General features: G+C 37.0%; 1 protein-coding gene across 11 annotated transcripts in view; it reads left to right on the forward strand.

Moving 5' to 3' along the window:
• The window catches only part of HERC1 (HECT and RLD domain containing E3 ubiquitin protein ligase family member 1), a 190,046-nt gene that overhangs the window by 131,797 nt on the left and 35,132 nt on the right, over nt 1–23,117 (forward strand). For 6 of the 11 annotated variants that reach the window (XM_070421306.1, XM_070421321.1, XM_070421309.1 and 3 more), the window contains exons 41-59: nt 1,669–1,785; nt 1,984–2,215; nt 3,416–3,540; nt 4,537–4,757; nt 6,025–6,293; nt 7,336–7,388; nt 8,147–8,347; nt 10,035–10,209; nt 12,247–12,517; nt 12,652–12,865; nt 13,926–14,182; nt 15,119–15,246; nt 16,417–16,544; nt 17,348–17,548; nt 18,984–19,114; nt 20,171–20,370; nt 20,721–20,826; nt 22,503–22,649; nt 22,976–23,077. In XM_070421306.1, coding sequence (XP_070277407.1) covers nt 1,669–1,785; nt 1,984–2,215; nt 3,416–3,540; nt 4,537–4,757; nt 6,025–6,293; nt 7,336–7,388; nt 8,147–8,347; nt 10,035–10,209; nt 12,247–12,517; nt 12,652–12,865; nt 13,926–14,182; nt 15,119–15,246; nt 16,417–16,544; nt 17,348–17,548; nt 18,984–19,114; nt 20,171–20,370; nt 20,721–20,826; nt 22,503–22,649; nt 22,976–23,077 — 3,278 coding nt within the window. The remainder of the gene's footprint in view (nt 1–1,668; nt 1,786–1,983; nt 2,216–3,415; nt 3,541–4,536; nt 4,758–6,024; nt 6,294–7,335; nt 7,389–8,146; nt 8,348–10,034; nt 10,210–12,246; nt 12,518–12,651; nt 12,866–13,925; nt 14,183–15,118; nt 15,247–16,416; nt 16,545–17,347; nt 17,549–18,983; nt 19,115–20,170; nt 20,371–20,720; nt 20,827–22,502; nt 22,650–22,975; nt 23,078–23,117) is intronic. The other 5 variants (XM_070421324.1, XM_070421333.1, XM_070421318.1 and 2 more) reach the window with 3 other exon arrangements.

Here is a 23,117-nt window from a genome sequence, read left to right on the forward strand (position 1 = left end):
CTCCTTTGTTGGTTTATTATACTTTGTATTATATTTTTAGAATTTACTTTTAGGTTTATAGTATACACCTTTAATTGTCACAGTCTATCTTTAAGTAATGTTTTACCATTTCATGTATACTAACAGAATTTAACAACAGTGTGCTTTCATTTCCCTTTTCTCAGCCTTTGTACTTTTGTTGTAACACATTTAACTTCTACATATGTTATAAAGCCCCATAATACATTGTTATTATTTTTGCTGTAAACAGGCAATTATCTTTTAAGGAGCTTCAAAAACTTATATATATACTAGAGGCCCGGTGCACGAGGTTTGTGCACTCAGGGGGTCCCTCAGCCCGGCCTGTGCCCTCTCGCAGTCCGGGACCATCGGGAGATGGCCTACTGATGGCCATCCGTAGCACTGCCATGGAGGCAGGAGGGGCTCCTGCCACCACCATTGCGCTCGCCAGCTGTGAGCCCTGCTTCTGGGCTTCTGGCTGAGCTGCGCTCCCCCTGTGGGAGCACACTGACCACTAGGGGGCAGCTCCTGCATTGAGCGTCTGCCCCTGGTGGTCAGTGCACATCATAGTGACTGGTCGTTCTGCCATTCTGTCAATTTGCATATTACTCTTTTATTATTTAGAATAGGATTATAGCCGAAACCGGTTTGGCTCAGTGGATAGAGCGTCGGCCTGTGAACTAAAAGGTCCCAGGTTCGATTCCGGTCAAGGGCATGTACCTTGGTTGCGGGCACATCCCCCGTGGGGAGTGTGCAGGAGGCAGCTGATCGATGTTTCTAACTCTCTCTCTCCCTTCCTCTCTGTAAAAAATCAATAAAATGTATTTAAAAAAAAAAAAGAATAGGATTATATTTACTCACATATTTACCAGTTCTGAGATTCTTTATTCCTTTATGTAGATCCAGATTTCCATCTGGTGTCATTTCTTTCTGCTTGAAAGACTTCCTTGTAGCGATTTGCTGGTGATGAATTATTTTGTCTCTTGTATGTCTGAAAGAGTTTATTTCACCTTAATTTTGAAAAATATCTTTACTGGTGTAGAATTCTAGATTGACAGGCATTATACCACATACCTGGTCTATAATCTTCAAAGTACCTAAGTGGTTGAAGGACACTGAAGAGAAACATGAAAACTAAACAAATGCAAAGGGGATCCTAGAGTGGATCCTTTGCTGTGAAGAATATTACCTAGATTTTTGGTGAAACTGGAATGAGATATAGAATAGGTGATAATATTCTTAAGTTCCTGACTTTGATGGTTGTGTTGTGGTTATGCAGGAGAATGTCCTTATTTGTAGGAGTTACATATTAGTGTATTCAGGGGAGATTGTCTGAAAAAAAGTCTCAGATGGTTCAGGGGTAAAAGAATTCTTTGTGCATTCTTGCAAATGTCTGTTAAGTATGAAATTTTTTGTAAGTAGGTAACTATTTCAAAATAAAATTTCTTACATTATTTCAGTAGTTTTATTTTGTATTAGAAGGTTTATCTTTATGAAAAACCATAATCTATAACAAGTTTAATCATAGTTATACATTTAATGAATTCTTGCTAGAGTAAATTTTCGTTGAATTTGAACTACATTAAGAAACTTACGGTTACACGGAGAAGACTTTATTCATGTTATATAGTGATATTTAGGTCTTTACTTCTCTTTCTTTTGTCTCAGCCTTGTCAGACCCAAGCAGTAGACTTTCAACTTCTCCTCCTCCTCCAGCAATTGCAGTACCCTTGTTGGAAATGGGGTTCTCCCTCCGACAGATTGCCAAAGCCATGGAAGCCACAGGTAGAATAAGTTTTTATATGTCAGTATATACAGATATGAGAAACTTAATCTTATTAAGGACAATATTTTTTTAAGAGGTCATAAACCTTGGTAAGATTTTTAACATCAGGTTTAGTTACAGTGACATCATAACAGACACTAGCATGAATAACTATTTTGCCCAAAGTCAGTATCAGACTTGTTTTTCCCCCTGTTCAGGTGCTCGAGGAGAGGCTGATGCCCAGAACATCACTGTCCTTGCCATGTGGATGATAGAGCACCCTGGGCATGAGGATGAGGAGGAGCCTCAGTCAGGCAGCACAGCAGACTCACGGCACGGAGCAGCAGTTCTTGGCAGTGCTGGGAAATCAAATGATCCCTGTTATTTGCAGTCACCAGGAGACATACCATCGGCTGATGCTGCTGAAATGGAGGAAGGCTTTAGTGAAAGGTGAAATTCCCATCCTCCATATTTCTGTTCAGTGTGTTATAAATGGGACCCCCAAAAGCCCCATTTGTCTCCCTTTTATAGGAGCTTCTAATGGTATGTAAAGTTGATAGACATATATGAAAAGATGGACATTTTAGTTTCAAGTTAATGTTTCTGTGAAGGGTAAGAATGACATAACCAGTTTTATCTTGAAGGGATGTTTTCAGGGAAAGAAGGAAAAAAATTTATATAAAATTGATATGAAAAGAGGAAACTGAAAAATAAAATAATTTTCTTTCATATAGGTGATACGAAATACAATGTTCATTTTAATATTAGCAATTGATTTAATTAATGCATTTGATGGAAATGGACTTTTAAGCTTTTTTAACTCTTAATATAGATTTATATTTTTATTCTTTAGTTTCTAATATCTGTACAATATACCCCTTTTAAAATCTGTGATAATACCTAGCCCAAAATGATCTATAATATGTTTTACAGTTCTCCCTAAAATCTTCCTCCTTCATCACTTATGACTTTAAATCTTAACTTTTCATTTTTTAAAAAAAATATATTTTATTGATTTTTTACAGAGAGGAAGGGAGAGAGAGAGAGAGAGTGAGAAACATCGATCAGCCGCCTCCTGCACATCTCCTACTGGGGATGTGTCCGCAACCAAGGTACATGCCCTTGACCGGAATCGAACCTGGGACCTTTCAGTCCACAGGCCGACGCTCTATCCCCTGAGCCAAACCGGTTTCGGCATTCATTTTAGTTCATGAAGTCATATGGTTACCATGGCTTGCACCTTATGTAATATACAGACCTTTCTGACAAGATTAGTGAATATTTTTGTAATTTATTTTAAAATATTTGTTTCTCTTATGCAAGGATGCACAATCACTTTAATTTTTAAGTACTTAATCATTTAGAATTTAGTTAAGGCCATTGACCTTGTTTCAATTTGAACATCATTAAGCATCATTTCATTGTTGGCATAATTCAAAATCATATAAAATTATTGCTCATGGCAATGTGACACATTTAAAACTTAGGATCTTTACCAGGGACAAAAGATATGTTTCCAAGTTTTATAACTATATTTTATTCTCGGTAATATTTGGAGAAAAAAGTACCCTCACAAGCAAGCATGCACCTTTGCTTTCTATTAATGATCATTTTTAAAAATCCATGTTGCTTTCAAACTTACACTTACAGCCCTGATAATCTGGATCATACAGAGAATGCAGCTTCTGGTAGTGGACCACCAACTAGGGGTCGCTCAGCAGTAACAAGAAGGCACAAGTTTGATTTAGCTGCTCGCACATTGCTAGCAAGAGCAGGTAATTACATGTTTCACATCCTTCTCTTGGTTATAGTATTACATAGCTTGCTTTTATATTTTAAAGTAAATGTAAAAGGAACAGTACAGGCAATGTAAACTAATGATACTAAGTACTCAGTTCCTCCACATTAATAGTGACTATTTTCATATTATTTTCAGTGTATTTACATAGTTTCCAAAAATTGAAACCACAATATACATAGATTTATTTTTAAGTTCCCTGAGGGTGCAGAAGGACTGGTTACTTTTAGACACTGAGAAATTTCATAAATGCTCTCTGTGGTCAAGCAACTTACAATTTAAGAAGTGAAGATGCACATTTAAAATGTAATATTAATAGTGAGAACGAGCTGAAAAAGTACACAGTACCAAAGAAGTAGGCACTGGCTTTTCTGATGTACTCTGTGGACCTTAGGGCTTCATTACTAGGTAAGACCCTAGATAAGCAAAAATAGATTTCCTCATTAAATTAATAAATACTTCTAGGATTGTGTTCTGGAGGGTAAGTTATAGAGAACCTATTTTCCAAATTAAATATTAAGATGCATAATTTGTCAAAACAGAGTTTGATCCTTGAAATATTAAAATATAAATAGTGATTCCATGATTTATGGGAACAGAAGGAAGTTCTAAAAAATATAGGATGTATAGTTAATATACAATATAATGAAGAGACTGATTTAAAAAATAAACCTAAAGGAACAATAACAGCCCACATTCTTGGGTGTTTTTTTATTTAACAAACGTCATGAAGTATTTTACACGGATTATCTTATTTAAACCTATCAAGAGCCCTGCCAGGTGTGAGCGCTGTTGTCCTCATTTTACAGAAGAGGAAGCAAAATTGATAGGTATAATTTTATGTTTACAGTCTGGAATCCAATAAGTCAGCTGAGATAGGCTCTCACCTGCATGCATGGCAATTAAGAATTGGCGCAATATTCAGAATTATTTTATACATGCAAATAAAATACCTTTTTTGTTTTGTTCTGAGCGGGGTTATACCGCTCTGTGCAGGCCCACAGGAATCAAAGTCGGAGAGAAGGAATATCTTTGCAGCAAGACCCAGGGGCATTGTATGACTTTAATTTAGATGAGGAATTGGAAATTGATCTTGATGATGAAGCAATGGAAGCAATGTTTGGACAAGACCTGACCAGTGAAAATGATATTCTGGGAATGTGGATCCCAGAGGTACTGGATTGGCCTACCTGGGTGTGTGTGACTGCAGCGGGGGCTGCTCTGACTTATTTTCCTGCCCTCTTGTTTATGCAGCTTACTAATAACAGCCTTGCCTAGAGTTGTAACACTGAAAAGTTTTACATCTCATCCTAAAGTTTGGGGCTCTAATGGTTAAGGTTACTTTCATACTTGCAAACTAATAAGAAAAAGTCTATCTTTTTGCTCTTTCTGTGCGATTTTATTGCTTCTCTCTCTAGACTAGATGAATAGAGCTGTATTATGGTAATATTTGATTTTAATATCAAAGATAGATTACAAAACAGGCATCAGGTCTCAGTTGACTGCTGGGTATATAACATGGCTGCTGTTTTCACCTTGCTATCTGAATGCATGCTCTTCTCCTTCAGGTTTCATTTAATCACTGTTAATGCCTCATTCTAGGAACCAGTGCCACCTAGATCTTATAAATACCTCTATCCAGGGTCAGGGTACGTGGTGGGTTTGTATGTTTACGTTATTTAGCATTATGCTTTTATAGCAGTGAAATAGAAAAGTTCACAGGTGTAAGTCCTACAGGAAAGAGCATTTACCACAGTGATTCTCAACCTTCCTAATGCTGCGACCCTTTAATACAGTTCCTCATGTTGTGGTGACCCCCAACCATAAAATTATTTTTGTTGCTACTTCATAACTGTAATTTTGCTACTGTTATGAATCATAATGTAAATATCTGATATGCAGGATGTATTTTCATTGTTACAAATTGAACATAATTAAAGCATAGTGATTAATCAGAAAAACAATATGTAATTATATATGTGTTTTCTGATGGTCTTAGGCGACCCCTGTGAAAGGGTCATTCGACCCCCAAAGGGGTCACGACCCACAGGTTGAGAACCGCTGATCTACCATGTTAGGTTAATAAGATAAATGAATCCTAATAACTTCTTAGAAATTCAGAAAATAGATATGCATGTTATGACTAGATTAAAGAAAGTAATTTTCATTAGAGGGATTTAAAAATCATTTGAGCTGGGGCAGATGGTCATTTTTATTAACTCTCTTTTCAGTAGGATAGTCAGTTACTTTTATTAGAGAGAGGAATGGCAAAAATAACACTTTAAGATTGTATGATGTGAATTTGGATTTGAAAGAAATTTCTTATATAGCATTAATGAACATAATGCAAATATTCCAGCATAAGTAAATAAAATAGTTAATTTAATATCAATAATCTGTTGACCTCTTCTTAATTTTATGTTAAATTGACTAATAATTTGATATGTAATCATTTGTGCAGCATGTTTGTGAGTCTGAAGACAGGGAAGAAGTGGTGGTGTGTGAACTGTGTGAATGCAGTGTTGTCAGCTTCAATCAGCACATGAAGAGAAATCACCCAGGCTGTGGGCGCAGTGCAAACCGCCAGGGCTACCGCAGCAATGGCTCCTATGTTGATGGCTGGTTTGGTGGTGAATGTGGGAGTGGAAATCCATACTACCTGCTCTGTGGCAGCTGCAGGGAAAAGTACTTAGCCCTGAAGACCAAGTCCAAGACCACAAGTTCTGAAAGGTACCTTGAAATTGTGTGGAGATCCAGTCCCCCTGAATGATAGTCTCTCTCATTAAAGACACGGGAATAGTAGCTTTTTTCATGTTAGGAGTTACTTTTTAACATTTCCTAAAGTCCTGTGATTGCTGGATTGGGAGCAGGAAGGATGGAGGAGGTTGAAGAATTCATGTTCCTGTCAGAGCTGGGGACCTGTAGTCCAGGAACAGTGGTTTATCAGCAAGTCCTTCACTGGCGTTCGTGTTACCTTTGACTTGTTGACAAATTGTGGGTAGAATCCTTGCCTTAACCTTTTGGAAGCTTACAAATTGAACATAAAGCATAGTGGTTAATCACAAAAACAATTTTTTTCATTGATGTTTTTCACCATATTTTGGATATCTTAAGATCTTTTCCTTCATGAAAAAATAGATTGTTTAGATTAAATGAGCCTCCATGAAAATATTATCTCTTTATATCCTTGAATAGCAATTAACCTTTAGTGAGTAGGGTTTTTGACTATTAAAATCTATAATGTATTCTGGAAGAGGTTTTGATTTAAAAAGTTGTAGGTGACCCAGAAACATCCCCAGTAATTATTGAAATAGTCATTGATTTTGTAAGTAAGTGTGTACTACCTATATATCAATGGTTTTTTAAAAATATATTTTATTGATTTTTTACAGAGAGGAAGGGAGAGGGATAGAGAGTTAGAAACATCAATGAGAGAGAAACATCGATCAGCTGCCTCCTGCACACCTCCTACTGGAGATGTGCCCGTACATGCCCTTGACCAGAATCGAACCTGGGACCTTTCAGTCTGCAGGCCGACACTCTATCCACTGAGCCAAACTGGTTAGGATATATATATATATATATATATATATATATATATATATATATATATCTCAATGGTTTTTATTACATTAGCCCCTAACATGAAATACACTTCTTTATTTTGTGTTGCTTTATTAATGACCTTTTAAAATGTTCTAATGACTTAATTTGCATTTTTGGGTACTAACTGTTTTATGTAAAAACACACTGTTCTTCGTATTTGGTGCAGGTACAAGGGACAAGCTCCAGATCTAATTGGCAAGCAGGACAGTGTATATGAAGGTAGTTGTTTTGAGAGCTTCTTTATTTTACATATATTTTTATGTATACCTTCTGCTTAACATCTGGTTACTAAAATTTACCTTCATGTGTTTGTATTTATGTACATGTTAACTTAAATTGTCCCTAAAAAGCTCAAGATAGTTTGATAGCATCAGCCCTAGTTTTAAAAAGTTAAAGGAAAAGAACCTGGTTGAAATACTAGTTTTACCACAAAATATGAATTTCTGTGTGGCATTTTGTTTTCAAAGTAGAAGAAGTGTATATACATGTTCAATATCCTTGTTGAGGAAAGTAAAAAAAAATAAATTGAAGCAAGCATCAGTTTATCTAGAGCATTCATTTACTTGAAACAATTCATTTCCTAATGATTATGGACAGGGTTAAAACTCTTTGTTGATCCTATAACAATATTTTTTATTAGTTGAAACCTTCATTACCAGCTGTAACATTTGCTATTGCCTTGGCTGGGGAGAAGTCAATGGGGAAAAAAGGAGACGTATGTAATACTTTTAACAATAAAGAATTAAGAAAAAAAAAAGTAAATGGATTTGACTGCTTTGACTGCCTTTCCCATCTAGTCTCCCTATACCTTAAGAGAGCAGTTTGTCAGCTCACCAGAAGACGGTGCCATAGTTCATTTTGTGGGCACTGGACTTTTAGTTCATCTGCATCTTAGACATATCTTACAATAACAATTGCCAGCAGAGTCATATCATGTTTGTATTCACATACTATACATATGTTTATTTAAATTCCAGAAGACTGGGACATGTTGGATGTTGATGAAGATGAAAAGCTAACAGGTGAAGAAGAATTTGAATTACTTGCTGGACCACTTGGTTTAAACGATCGACGTATTGTACCAGAACCAGTTCAATTCCCTGACAGTGATCCATTGGGAGCATCAGTAGCAATGGTTACAGCCACCAACAGTATGGAAGAGACTCTGATGCAAATAGGTAAATTGACATGCTAGTTGGCATGGATTTCATAGAGTCCATATTTATTTATTTTTTAGATAAATAATAAGACAGTAAAGGTAAATAAGAAGAAGAATAAGGATTCAACATTTTCTCACCCCATCAAGTATTTTGAGCCAGTTGTTTTAACATATTTTGAAGGTATAATACAATATTAAGGTTTGATGTTTATGGTTTTTATGAAATAGTGAAGTGTTAAAAAATTGATAAAATATAAGATTTTTAAAAAAACTCTGTGATAAGAGAATCCTGGAACTGATTAGAAACTATTTTGCCAACTTTTTTTATTTAGGTGCGATGGTGTGGTAACTTTGCTATAGGGAATACAAAATAAAGAATTGGGACAGTATTGATGACCCTTTATGTGTAAAAAGCATGCTTTTAAAACCATGTCTTTTCTGTATTTGTTAATATCAGTAGATGTGATACATGAGCAAAATAAATAAAACCAAAATATTTTAAGAAGCATGTTTCTTTTACAATAGACTAAAGGCCTGGTGCACAAATTTGTGCACAGGTGGGGCCCCTAGGCCTTGCCAGCGATCAGGTCTGATCGGGGCTGTCTCGTCCAGTCCCAATCAGGGCCTGCTGGCTAGGGGGAGAGCCGTGAGTCGTTGGCCAGCCGGCCACGGGGGGAGGGACCAGGGGAGGTTAGCTGGCTGCGGGAGGTTGGCTGTGGGAGCACACTGACCACCAGGGGGCAGCTCCTGCATTTAGCATCTGCCCCTTGGTGGTCAGAGCGCGTCATAGCTACTGGTCGACTGGTCATTCATATATATGTATACTAGAGGCCTGGTGCTTGAAATTCGTGCATGGAGGGGTGTCCCTCAGCCCAGCCTGCACCCTCTCCAATCTGAGATCCAGGACTGCTGGCTCCCAACCACTCGCCTTCCTGCCTGCCTGATTTCCCCTAACCGCTTCTGCTTGCCAGCCTGATCACCCCCTAACCACTCCCCTGCCAGCCTGATCGATGCCTAACTGCTCCCCTGCTGGCCCGATTGCCCCTAACTGTTCTCCCCTGCCAGCCTGGTCCTCCCCAATTGCCCTCCCCTGCAGGCCTGGTTGCCCCCACTGCCCTCCCCTGCTGGCCTGGCCGCCTTTAACTGCCCTCCCTTGCCAGCCCGATTGCCCCTAATTGTCCTCCCCTGCCGGCCATCTTGTGGTGGCCATCTTTGACCACATGGGGGCGGCCATCTTGTGTGTTGAAGTGATGGTCAATTTGCATATTACCTCTTTATTATATAGAATAGATTACTGACTTAGAAATATCTATTTCTCCCAAGGACTTTTTTTTTTTTTTTAAATATATTTTATTGATTTTTTACAGAGAGGAAGGGAGAGAGATAGATAGTTAGAAACATCGATGGGAGAGAAACATCGACCAGCTGCCTCCTGCACATCTCCCATGGGGTGGGGATGTGCCCGCAACCCAGGTACATGCCCTTGACCAGAATCGAACCCGGGACCCTTCAGTCCACAGGCCGACGCTCTATCCACTGAGCCAAACCGGTTTTGGCCCAAGGACTTTTTTGATTAACAAAGTTCCAGATGAGCAAAACACTTTGGTTTTCTGTATTTCCTTGCAGCCTGGAACCTAAAAAATTTGCAGTAGTCCAGATACTTTTTCCTTACCATGTTGAGAACTAAACAAAATCTTGTTTTTCAGGTTGCCATGGCTCTGTAGAAAAGAGTTCCTCTGGGAGAATAACATTAGGTGAGCAGGCAGCTGCCTTAGCAAACCCTCACGACCGAGTGGTGGCTTTAAGGAGAGTGACTGCTGCTGCTCAGGTACTTCTGTCCAGAACCATGGTCATGAGAGCGCTGTCTCTTCTCTCAGTAAGGTAGGTGTTAGTTTGTGTCAAGTTATGCTAAGTTAGCTTCAAGAATATGTTAGACTGGAGTCTGGTATTGTTGTGAGAATGAGATAGAATTTTTAGAAACTTAATATCTACTATTAAATGACACAAGTTGGACATAGTCATCATTGCTATTTATTCATTCAGTAATTCAGTTAATACTTGGCACTTCTTAGGTAGAAAATAATGCCATTATAGTAACTGAGTCAACTGCAAACATTTTATTATCTGAAATGGGAAACTCAGACTGTTGATCCATTTGGTACAAGGCAGAAATAAAAGATCAAATGAGTTTTTCTGCAGAATTAATCAACTGTGTAGCTAAGTCAACCTGCAGATTCCATCATGAAGACTTGCCATGTTCATACTATGGAGTATAATGTTCAAAAAGGGAACAGAGCCAAGAGTACCTGTAAGTCATCCATTTAAGAAATGGTTAAGCGAGGGTATTTAACTGTCATTGAAGATAGAAGGACCCTGAAAAAAACTCAAAATAAAATTTAGATAAGACTACGTGGTATTGGCTTAAGAATAGACAATTTGGGCAGTGCTAGAGAAGAGTTCAGAATCTGACCCACATATATAAACACTTGATTTATGGACTGATTTATGACAGTGTTTATACTGCAGAGCAATGAGGAAAGGATGGTCTTTTCAATAACCTGGGCTAAGTCAGATGGTTTACTCACACTATAAAACAAATATTTCCAAGTGACTCTTCCATCTAAATGTAAAATGTAAATCAATAATATTTCTATAAGGTAACATAGGAAGAACTTATTCTTGATTTTGGGACAGGCAGAGATTTCTTAAGCAAGTCACAAAAGACATTCACCATAAAGAAAAAGATTGATATATTGGACTGCATTAAAAAAGAACTTCTGTTCGGCAAAAGTCATTAAGTCAGAAAGTTTTAAAAAAAGTCGCTAAATGGGAGAAGATATTAGCAATGCATATAACCAACAGAATATATAAAGAATTCTTATAAATCAATAAGAAGAAGACTTACCCCCCAAAATGGGCAAAATACCAAGTAATAAAAAGAGGACCTCCAAATGGCCAATGAACCTGAAAGATGAATTGTTTAACCTCATTAGTTAGTTTTCAGAGAAATGAAAACCAATGAGATACTTACTACATACCCACCAGACTGACTAAAATTTAAAACACTGAGGGAACAAGGTGAGCATGTGGATGTGGAACACTTAACGCTCTCATACACTGCTGGTGAGGAAATAAATTGGTACATCTACTTTGGAAAACTGTCTGATGGTACAGTACCAACTGAAAGTGAATATTAACATATTCCATGACCCAGACATTCACTTGTGGGTATACATCCAACAGAAATGCTGACATATGTACACCAAAGACATAAGCAAGAGCAAACACAGCAGCACTATCATAATAGCACTGTGCTGGAAATCACCTGATTACCATCTGTATGGATAAATTAATTGCGGTACATTTTATTTATACGTCAATGAAAATGAATAACCACTGTTGAGATGCAACAACATGGATGAGTCTGTTACAAGTAGTGTTGAACAAAAGAAGCCAGACACAAAAGAATACTTTATTATTTTAGTTATACAAAGTTCAAAAACAGGTCCGACTGATTTATGGCTTTAAAAGTGAGGATAGTGGTTACTTTAGAAGGCCCAGTGACTGAGAAGGGCCCAAGTATGCTTCTGAGGACCTGGCAATGTTCTCTTCTTGATCTGGAAGTTGCTTGGGTTTGTTCAGTTTGTGAAAATTCATGATTTGTGAACATTCCTGTATGTTATACTTTAGCAGTTCAGTTATTCTTCAAGTATACATCAATGTATTTTTTTTAAGTTTCAGTAACAGTTTCTAGCGTACATAATATTTTTGGACATCTCTTAGGAAATGTATGATTAGTGATAGTGCAGCATGCCTTTAATTTTGTTTTTTGTACTATGGATGATATGCAGGGCTCCAAACAATCCCTTAAGAAAACTTTTATCTTTATCCATCTGAAGTGTTTTTCTTTCCTGACAGTGGTTCCAGTTGTAGCCTGGCTGCTGGTCTTGAATCTCTGGGGCTTACAGATATCCGAACGCTGGTTCGATTAATGTGCTTGGCTGCAGCAGGGAGAGCTGGCCTCTCCACCAGCCCTTCTGCCATGGGAAGCACCACAGAACGCTCACGAGGTGGGCACAGCAAAGCCAACAAACCCATCTCTTGCCTGGCCTATCTGAGCACAGCAGTGGGATGTCTGGCATCAAACACACCTAGTGCTGCAAAACTCCTAGTGCAGTTGTGTACACAGGTAAGCTAGTTTCCAATGCTTTTCCAGTTGCATTGCTTATTTCTAACCGATTCTAAAAGAGCCTTTTGAGATAAAATCTTTGTTCCAAAATTATATGTAAAAATTAAACCTATTTGTTCCAATTGCCTCTTCAGAACTTGATTTCTGCTGCAACAGGTGTAAATCTAACTACAGTTGATGACCCAATTCAGCGAAAGTTTCTACCCAGCTTTCTCCGAGGAATTGCTGAAGAAAATAAGCTTGTGACCTCCCCAAACTTTGTTGTAACTCAGGCCCTTGTGGCATTACTAGCAGACAAGGGGGCCAAGCTGAGACCTAACTATGATAAGTCAGAAGTTGAAAAGAAAGGTAACTTTCATACCATTTAATTTATGCAATCTTCTAATTGATTTGTATGATCTAATCAGTTTGATTAATGTTTTTTAAAAATGTGTTTTTCATTGCTCTATATGGTGAATTACATAACATGTATACTTAAGTTTAGATCATAAAAGTACATGAATACTTTTTCAATGTGCATGAAAATAAATACTAGAAAGCATACCAAATTAGACTTGTTTGATTAGATTATTTTTATTAGATTATGGTTTGAGTCAACATAGATCAGTGATTTTCAACCTTTTTCATCTTATGGCATACATCAACTAATTACTAAAATTCTGTGGCACACCAAAAAATATGTTTTTTGCTGATCTGACAAAAATAATAGATATAATTTTGATTCATTCACATGGAACAGCTATTGTGTGGGCTGTTGTCATTCTTTTTATTTGACTATCTAAGGGAAAAGAGGTCAGTGCCCCTGACTAAATAGTCAGGTATTGCATGTTATAAAAATTCTTGCAGCACACCAGTGTGTCGTGACACACTGGTTGAAAAATCACTGCCATAGATAATAACCCTGATAGGTTTTCTTAATAAAATTTAGATAATGGCAGTACTGTTTTTCTCTGTCTTAGGACAATAACGCTTTGAAAGGAGTACTTAATCACTGCTGTCTACCTTTCTTTTTATCAAGACCATGTGGTCAAGAGAGATGGGCCTTAGGATCTCAGTCCAGTCCCTTGACTCTGTTAAGGTCACTTTTGAGCAGCAAAGGCCAAATTCTTTTTTTTTAGGGCATGCTGCCTTTGCCCTGGCCTTAAAATTATTTTTGCTGCATTCTTAGTCTGTGTGTCTTTAGAGTAAAGACTATTTATTGATTGATGAATATAAATGTACATTTGCAGTGAATCAGATTTCTTACAGAGTTTGATGAGATAAATGTTTATTATTTCTTGTATGCATAAGTTAGTGAAATGATTGCTTGCAAAAGTGCTAGTTATTAAAAGATATGGGTTAACCCATTTTTGTTTGTTCACCACCACCAGCTCTCACCGGGTATCATTTCATTGTTTTGTTTAAGCAGGTTTAACTGCTCAATTGTATGTCCATCCTTCCTATGATCCTTCTGCTGTAGGCCCTCTGGAGCTGGCTAATGCCCTGGCAGCTTGCTGCCTGTCCTCCAGGCTGTCCTCACAGCATAGGCAATGGGCTGCTCAACAGCTTGTGCGCACTCTTGCTGCACACGACCGTGACAACCAAACTACTCCACAAACACTTGCTGATATGGGAGGAGATCTCAGAAAATGTTCCTTTATCAAGTTGGAGGCTCATCAGAACAGAGTATGTATTTTGAATCCCAAGTGTGCTGATTGCTTTATGTAAGATAAAATAGTTTCTGCCCTTCTCAAAGAGCTCAAAGTTTACATCTCTCCCCCCCTCCCCCACCCCCGTACCCCACACACAAAATTATCAGTATTTAGCTGGTAGTTACCAACTCTCTCTGTATGTTGGTTTGATATAATATTATACAAACAGGAAAATCAGATGGTGGATAAGAAGAAAACCAAAGAAATAGCCTCATAAAAGATGAAGGCTTATACATGCAAGAGGAAAAGACATTGGCCTCACTGGGCCTTTGAGCAGTGACAAGGGCAGTTTAGGAAATGAAGACTGGCTTCTGTTCACTAATTTTAAAATCACTTATTGCCTGGCTGGTGTGGTTCAGTTATTGAGAATCGACCTGTGTACCAGGAGGTTCTGGTTCAATTCCCAGTCAGGGCACATGCCTGGGTGTAGGCTCAATCCCCAGTACAGGGCGTGCAGGAGGGCACGGATCAATGATTCTCTCTCATCATTGATGTTTTTATCTCTCTCTCCTCCCTTCCTCTCTGAAATCAATAAAAATATATATTTTAAGAAATCACTTCTTAATATGTGTTATTTTATAAAACATACAAATATGTTGCAGTATTTATACTTTATTGAATTAAATAAACATGTTTTTAAATTAAATAAACATGTTTAGTAAAGATTTCAACAGGTTTCAGATAACAAATGATTTGGTGCATAGTACTTTAAAGCTATACTTTAAATAGGTGTGTATTCATAAGCAAATTAGAAAAGAACGAGACCATGCCTATTGCATTATAACATAGATACTTTCTTTTACAATTTCATGATAGATTTATTTCTTAATTTGATAGAACTTTTTCAAATGACAGAATCATTTGAATTAAAACTTGCTCAAATATTGCTGGACCTTTTCACCTTTTCTAGGTAATGACGTGTGTTTGGTGTAATAAAAAAGGACTCTTGGCTACAAGTGGTAATGATGGCACCATCCGGGTGTGGAATGTTACCAAGAAGCAGTATTCACTGCAACAGACCTGTGTGTTCAACAGATTGTGAGTGCTAACGTGACCTTTCTTGTGCAACATCTAAAGTAAGAGAATTCTAAGCATGCTGTATTTTGGTTGTGTTAATGTAATCAAACTGTCACTAAAATTTTTTGCAGTTTTTTTTTAGAATAGTCTTACTGTATCCCCAATGTGTGTTTTTAAATATTCAGAACTAGAGGCCTGGTGCACGAATTCATGCACCAATGGGGTACCCTCGGCCTGGCCTGCGGGATTGGGCCAAAACCGGCTCTCTGACATCCCCTGAGGGGTCCCAGATTGCGAGAAGGCGCAGGCCAGGCCGAGGGACCCCCACTGGTGCACAATCAGGGCGTGGGAGGTTGGCCATCTGGGGAGGGACCACGGGACGGCTCCAGGACATGTCCGGCCCATCTCAGTCCCAATCGGCCGGACCCCGGCAGCAAGCTCACCTACTGGTTGGAGCGTCTTCCCCCTGGTGGTCAGTGCACGTCATAGCGACTGGTTGACCGGTCGACTGCCTGCCCCTTGGTGATCAGTGCACGTCATATGAGCGGTTGAGCGGCCTTAGCATATCATTAGCATGTTACGTTTTGATTGGTTGAATGGACGACCAGATGACCGGACACTTAGCATGTTAGTATGCTTTTATTATATAGGATAGTATTTGGCAAGTAAAATTATTAACTACCAATATCTGGAATTACTCAGAATTAAATCAAAATCTATTATCTTGCAAATAAATGTTCATTTCTGTAAAACAGTAGGCTAATATTCCATCATTCTTTAAGGATTATTTAGGAATTAGAGTAATGATATTTCTTTTGTAGTAGAATGTAGCTAGCTATAGTAGGTGTTTCTTTTCTGTGAATTTACCTAGAGATCAGGCAAACAAGACTCAGTGTGTTTTGAATAGAAACCATTTACAACCCATACAAAATCAGAATGTCTTTATTGACAAATGATGTTATATATTAAATGGTGTATGATGTAAGCATCACTCTTTTATAATTCTTTTTTTGACATTATGACAAACACTAGAATATGTGATTGTCAAATACTGCTGGCCAAGTTTTTGAAATGTTAAGACTCTGCTATTATGTACTGAGGTCTACATAAAGCCCTTACTTTAAGATTCGAGGTTTAGTTTACTTTTGGATGATGGGGATTAAAATTTCATACTTGTCTATTATTTTCTAGGGAAGGGGATGCTGAGGAAAGCCTGGGATCACCCAGTGATCCAAGTTTTTTGCCTGTTTCCTGGAGTATCAGTGGCAAATATCTAGCTGGCGCTTTGGAAAAGATGGTGAATATCTGGCAAGTTAATGGTAAGTCATGTAAATACTAAAGGCACTGTTGAGTCCAAGCAGTGGCTTCCCTTCACCGTGAAACTCACAGTCTGTTAATCAACTGTGAAAATCTTTGTATAATGTGGTTTAAATTAAAGAGGAAGTGTTCATTTCCTGATTTTCCTTTCTTGGAGTTTCAACTAATCCAGTAGCTGTAAACTAAAAATTCTTTTCATGTACCACTAAATATTCAGAGTAGGATTTGAGGAGTAGTGGTCACTGACTTTTCAGCTATGTATTCTTTTAAAACACTTAAAAATGTTTTTATTAATTATGTCTTTCACTGGTAAAAATTCTTGTCAATTTTTAATAATACCTCTCTTGAAAGTAAAAATAAATAATGTAATCCCAAACAACAACAAAATAATGTAATCTTGAGCTTATCCGTATTTTGTTCATTTTTGCACATTTGAGGAAAGGCTATTCTATTTCACATATGTGAAGGACTAGCTAGCCTTATTGTAGGTGAATTTCTTATGTTAATTTGTTTTTTAAAAATTATTAGGGAAGGACATAAGTGATTAACATTTGTACACTATTTTCCTTTACTCTTTTTTCTACAAAGTTACCATTCTTGTTCCATTTATAGTTCTAGAAAAGCCTATTAATGTCTTAATCTAGGTCTTATATAAATGAAGGATCTTGTCTAATATTCATTGGTAGGCTATTTTGAAAATGGGTACTGCTTTGAGCTATGTTAGAATTAAGTAGCATTTATTTTTGTTCTTGTTACTGTTTTTAAGAATTAAGTAACAAGCAGTTAACATTTTCTTTCTCTTTAGGAGGAAAAGGATTAGTAGACATTCAGCCTCATTGGGTTTCTTCCCTGGCTTGGCCAGAGGAGGGTCCAGCTACAGCCTGGTCAGGAGAGTCTCCAGAATTATTGTTGGTGGGGCGGATGGATGGATCTCTAGGACTGATTGAAGTTGTTGATGTGTCCACCATGCACCGTCAAGAATTGGAGCATTGCTATCGAAAGGATGGTAAATGACCAGATTTGTGTCTAGTTGGGAAAGTGATTTTCCCTAATCAAATAAACTGTGTGGGGTTTTTTTGGAACTTGCTTTTAAAAATGCTGAGTGAATATTACTTTTGGCTTTGTTTTATGAATTGTCCAATTGGTGTTTTATTTTAATTAGTCACTAAGTTGAAAGACACTTCCCTTCCAACCCATACCACACGTCTCTGCCAAAAGAGATCTAATAGTGTTATATTAGTCATTCATCTTTTGTGTATCTGAACACTTATGACAGTCTCTAAGTCTTCTTTGAAAGTTAGGAATGCCCAAGAAAAAAGAGATAATCATTGGTAGAGATGAAATTGTTAACAAATGAGTGAAACTGAGGAACTGGGGGAAAGAAGAGGAGAGGGTAGTTCCTAGTCTTTTAAGAGATAGTAGAAAGTCTACTTTCATTTATTTTCTCACTTTGTTCCCTTTGGGTACATAGGTATTACTAGATAGTTTTTGTTAGTTGTTTGCAGCAGTGGGCTCTTTCAAAGTTCACAGCCCTACTTTTCAGTGGTACTCTGTTTACAGAATAGAACAATTCGGGGATTTTTTAAAGTATTTTTTAAATACATTTATAGGGTTTAAAATTTTTTAAACTTAAAAAGGTATACAACAAAAAGTTTTTCTTTCATCTGCTTAGTTCCCATGTCCCCATTCTACTCACAAATAAATACTGTTTTTTACTTTTTTCTGAAGCTATCCAGTGTTATATATACTTAAAGAAGCAAATATGAGTATGCCTTGTTGGAATAGAATCTGCTTGATAGAATGTGGAAACATGTTGAGAAGGGTATATTAAGCAAAAGAAGGGACAAGGAATTTTCTATCTATGACTTTGGCTATTTCACTTCTCAGTTCATGTCCAAAAGGAAAGAACCTGGTACAATCACTTAAAATCAGCATGGGAATTCAATACCTGTCTTTTTCAATAACCACCTGAAAATAATGGAAGATTTAAAAAATGAGGTATTCCATACACTTGAAACTAATACATAATAATACTGAATGTAAACTATAATCAAAATACTAAAATACATATACAGGATGGCCCCCAAAATGTATACACATTTTGAATACCATTATTAATTCCAATGGATTAAATCTGAAAAGAAAGAAACATCAATTGAGCTATCAGCTGTTAAAATGTATATACATTTTTGGGGACGCCCTGTATATATTTTAAATGAAGTAGTCCTTGTCACTTGTAAATAACACTTGTGAAGTGGGTTACATGGAATCCTTGCAATAAGCCTATATTTTATCTAAATTCATTACAGAGATGTCTGGAAACCTACTTACAATTTTGCAGGAAGATATATTTTTGCGGAGTCTTTTGTCTTTTTAAGTTAGATAATGACAAATGAATCACTCTCTTTTATTTTCTTTTTCTATTATTCTTATCATGTTAGTGTCCGTAACTTGCATTGCTTGGTTCAGTGAAGACAGACCATTTGCAGTGGGATATTTTGATGGAAAATTATTATTGGGGACAAAGGAGCCACTTGAGAAAGGAGGCATTGTTCTAATCGATGCACATAAGGTAAAGCATCTTTGCCAGATGGTTATTTTTTTGTGTTTCTTACTGTAGTGTTCTTTGATACTAATTTCTTTTTAAAAATTTTTACATCAGTCACTTATGATTTAATATTTATTGTTAGCCCAGCTGGCGTGGCTCAGTGGATTGCATGTCGCCCCATGCACCAAGAGGTCACCCGTTCGATTCTTGGTCAGGGCACATGCCTGGGTTGCTAGCTCAATCCCCAGTAGGGCGTGCAGGGAACAGCCAGTTGATGTTTCTTTCTGATCAATGTTTCTATCTCTCTCTCCCTCTTCCTTTCTTCCTTGAAAAAAAATCAATAAAAACATTTTTTAAAAAACAGTAAGCAGGCTTTTAATGTAAAACAAAAAAATTCTGTAGTTACACAAAATCTGTAAACCATGGTATATACATGAAAAAGTCTATGTAAGAAAACCATCAAGCCAAGAGAGAAGTAAAACCAAAGCAGTGAAATAGGAACATGCTAGGAATATCCCGTCAAAGTACCTCCCTCTAATAGGAGAAATTCCATCTATGAGGAATGATTCCTTTACCGTAAACTAAGGTTGCCAGTTCAGATGTTTACAGGCCAGCTAGGCAAGTAACATAAATGCATGAAGCCAGGAGTTTGAAGTTGTGAAGGAGTGTTAAAAAAAAAAAAGAGAGAGAGAGAGCACAATGATAACAACCATATAAACACAAAACATGATTCTCATAAGTATTTGCTATTTTGGTATGAGGGGTACATTTTTTTTAAAGTTTCTTCTTTTTCAAAGTTAATGTCAATAAAGATAACTTAAAAATACTAATGAGGGGTAACATTCCTTCTAAGTCAGAATTTATTTAACCAATATTTATTGAGCATTGACTACAGCAAATAATAGGATGCAGACTTTATTAAAGGGTGAGTTGGGTCTAGTGATTGGAAACCATATAACAGTATCTGATATGCATATAATGTTGATTTCCAAATAAGTGCTAGAATGGGTCATAAATATTGAGTTTAATATATTTGTAAAGGAAGTATTAATATAATTTTTCTCCCCTTACTGTTTTAAGGATACTCTTGTTAGTATGAAGTGGGACCCAACAGGTCATATTCTTATGACGTGTGCCAAAGAAGAAAATGTGAAACTCTGGGGGCCTATTTCAGGATGCTGGTGCTGTCTACATTCACTCTGCCATCCATCTATTGTAAATGGCATCGCTTGGTGCAGCCTCCCAGGGAAAGGATCCAAGTTGCATTTACTGATGGCTACGTATGTTGTAAATGTGTGTGTGTGTGTGTATGTGTACATCTGTCTTAATTTTTATGTTAATATAAATTGTTACTTGCATTACATGTGGTTTCTCTGTAGTCTCAAAGTTTATTGTCAGGTGTTAATCTTAAAATGTGTAACATCGTAAGATCACCATAGAGAAATAAAGAATTTGAAACTTGGTATGTGATCTACTTATCTGGGTGTGATGATGTTAGAATATCGAACCTAGTTGTATTATAGCATGCCCACTATAAATAATACTGTAGTAGTTCTATCAGTTGATATTTGAAAATATTTTTACTTCTGCATATTGACATGTTTTGGTTTTATGTGGTCATTATTTTCAGTGGCTGTCAGAGTGGCTTAGTGTGTGTTTGGCGTATTCCACAAGATACCACACAAACCAGTGTGGCTACTTCAGAAGGATGGTGGGACCAGGAATCAAATTGCCAGGTAAACATTCTGGTGTTTTTTAAGACCTTATCTGAAACCATAGATAGTATAAATTATCAAAGGACAAGAACCATTAAGGAAATGTAAATAATAGTCATACTTATGTGCTCTCTGAATTGGATTACTTTTTTGTAAGTCATAGACATCTTATTACTTGTTAAGATGATATATTCAATAAATATTGAGTGATGGTCATTTATGATAATGGATATAATCGATACCACAGATAGATGAATCCTAAATTAAGTCTTTGGTACAGTGAAATAGGAACACCATGGGAGCACACCTTATCTAAAGTATCTCCTACTGCCCTAACTGGTTTGGCTCAGGGGATAGAGTGTCGGCCTGTGGACTGAAAGGTCCCAGGTTCAATTCCAGTCAAGGGCATGTACCTTGGTTGCAGGCACATCCCCAGTAGGAGGTGTGCAGGAGGCAGCTGATCAATATTTCTTTCTCATTGATGTTTCTACCTCTCTATCCCTGTCCCTTCCTCTCTGTAAAAAATCAATAAAATATATTTTAAAAAAATAAAGTATCTCCTACTGATATCAGAATTCCATCTATGAAGAGCAATTCCTTTTATCTTAAACAGAGGTTATGAATTCAAATATATGCTTACAAGGCCATTCTAGGCAAATAAAAAATTCCTGAAGCTGGGAATTGGAAGGTGTGGAGAGGGTTAAAAAACACACACAAAAAAACAGAAGTGCACATGCTTCATTTAATGGGCACAGTTGCTACAAAGCTGTTTGTTACCCTGAAGAAATAAGAGCCTATTGTTACCAAATTGTCTAATTTTTTTAATAGAAGCCCAAAATCCAGTGTTTTAAATAAAATCTCCCAATATTACACATTTTGATGCCTGACTTAAAATTCTTTAAAACACCGGGCGGCCAATCAAATTGCATCCCTGAGCTAACAGTTTGCAACCTTTGTTTCTCTTTATTTTGTTCATGACACAAACACCCCTGGAAGAAATAGGTTTTATGTCATCTTTGGATAAATGAGTACTTCTGATATTATACTCTATCATAGCTAGAAGGAAGAGGAACCTTAAGGGCAGGGAGAAATGGGTAGGGAAGGATGGATAGGTAGCTTATTAATGAGAGGAAGATATCTCAAAGGTGGGGGTGAAAGCACTAAAGATAAATCTAGTTTGCTGTTTGTGGTAGATAGTATTTAGACACGCCTTACCTATCACACTTCTAAAACCTGCAGAACAAACACCAAATTAGACACCATGTGAGAGAACCATCTGCAACAAAAAGAGGGGCCTGTTTGTATAGAGCCAGCATGTACAATTCATAAATGTTAGATGCTAAAAATGAAAATTACATAAAGCTCATGTTAAAAATTAAAACATTCATTAAGAAGTAAAAGTTAGAATTTTCCTACCTCTGAGGGATAATTAGAATTTAGAAATGTAGAAACGTCTGCCAGTTTGAAAAGTTAGGAAACAGCTTAGAAGTGTATCAAAAGGATGAAACTCACCTCAGCAAAGGAGAACCAGGTTAGTGTTTTATTATTTCCTCATTCAGGCTAATCCTTCTGAGAGTTGTCTTTCCCTCCTCCCTAATGTTACACTGAAATATAAAATTTCAAAGAATGAATTGTAAATCTTGAATCTATAAATTATTTTGCTTTCAATATATGTTAAAAATAAAAATGAATTGCAGGATGGATATAGGAAACCAGCTGGAGCCAAATGTGTTTATCAGCTACGGGGACACATCACCCCTGTCCGGACAGTTGCCTTCAGTTCAGATGGGTTGGCCCTGGTGTCTGGTGGACTAGGTGGCCTCATGAACATTTGGTCTTTAAGGGTAAGAGTACAGATGTTATTTTTCTCTTAAATGTTTTTACATTAACTCCCATATGATGAAAATTAACCCAACCAATTCTAGGAATATTTTGTATAATAAATATCTTGAATACTGGTGAAACTTCTTTCAGAATCCTCCACTCTTTTAATTTTTCTTATTGAAAGTGATCTAGGCTCTAGAAAATTGGGTAGAAGGTATATAATGAGACATTACCAAATTTAGCGGAAGTGCAGATTTTAGAATGTTTTTGTGAATGTGAAGTATAAATTTAAAATATAAATAACTAAGATTAAGTAATGTGTATTGATAAATACATTTAATTTTAGGATGGCTCTGTCTTGCAAACTGTTGTGATAGGCTCTGGAGCTATTCAGGCCACAGTATGGATTCCAGATGTTGGGGTTGCTGCTTGTTCAAACAGATCAAAGGTAACTTGCAATTATATCAAATCATAGGGTATCAGCCTAT

The sequence above is a fragment of the Myotis yumanensis genome, unplaced genomic scaffold (assembly GCF_028538775.1).
Source record: "Myotis yumanensis isolate MYYU_CA2020_CCGP unplaced genomic scaffold, mMyoYum1.0.hap1 SCAF_1, whole genome shotgun sequence".
NCBI classification, from domain to species: domain Eukaryota; kingdom Metazoa; phylum Chordata; class Mammalia; order Chiroptera; family Vespertilionidae; genus Myotis; species Myotis yumanensis.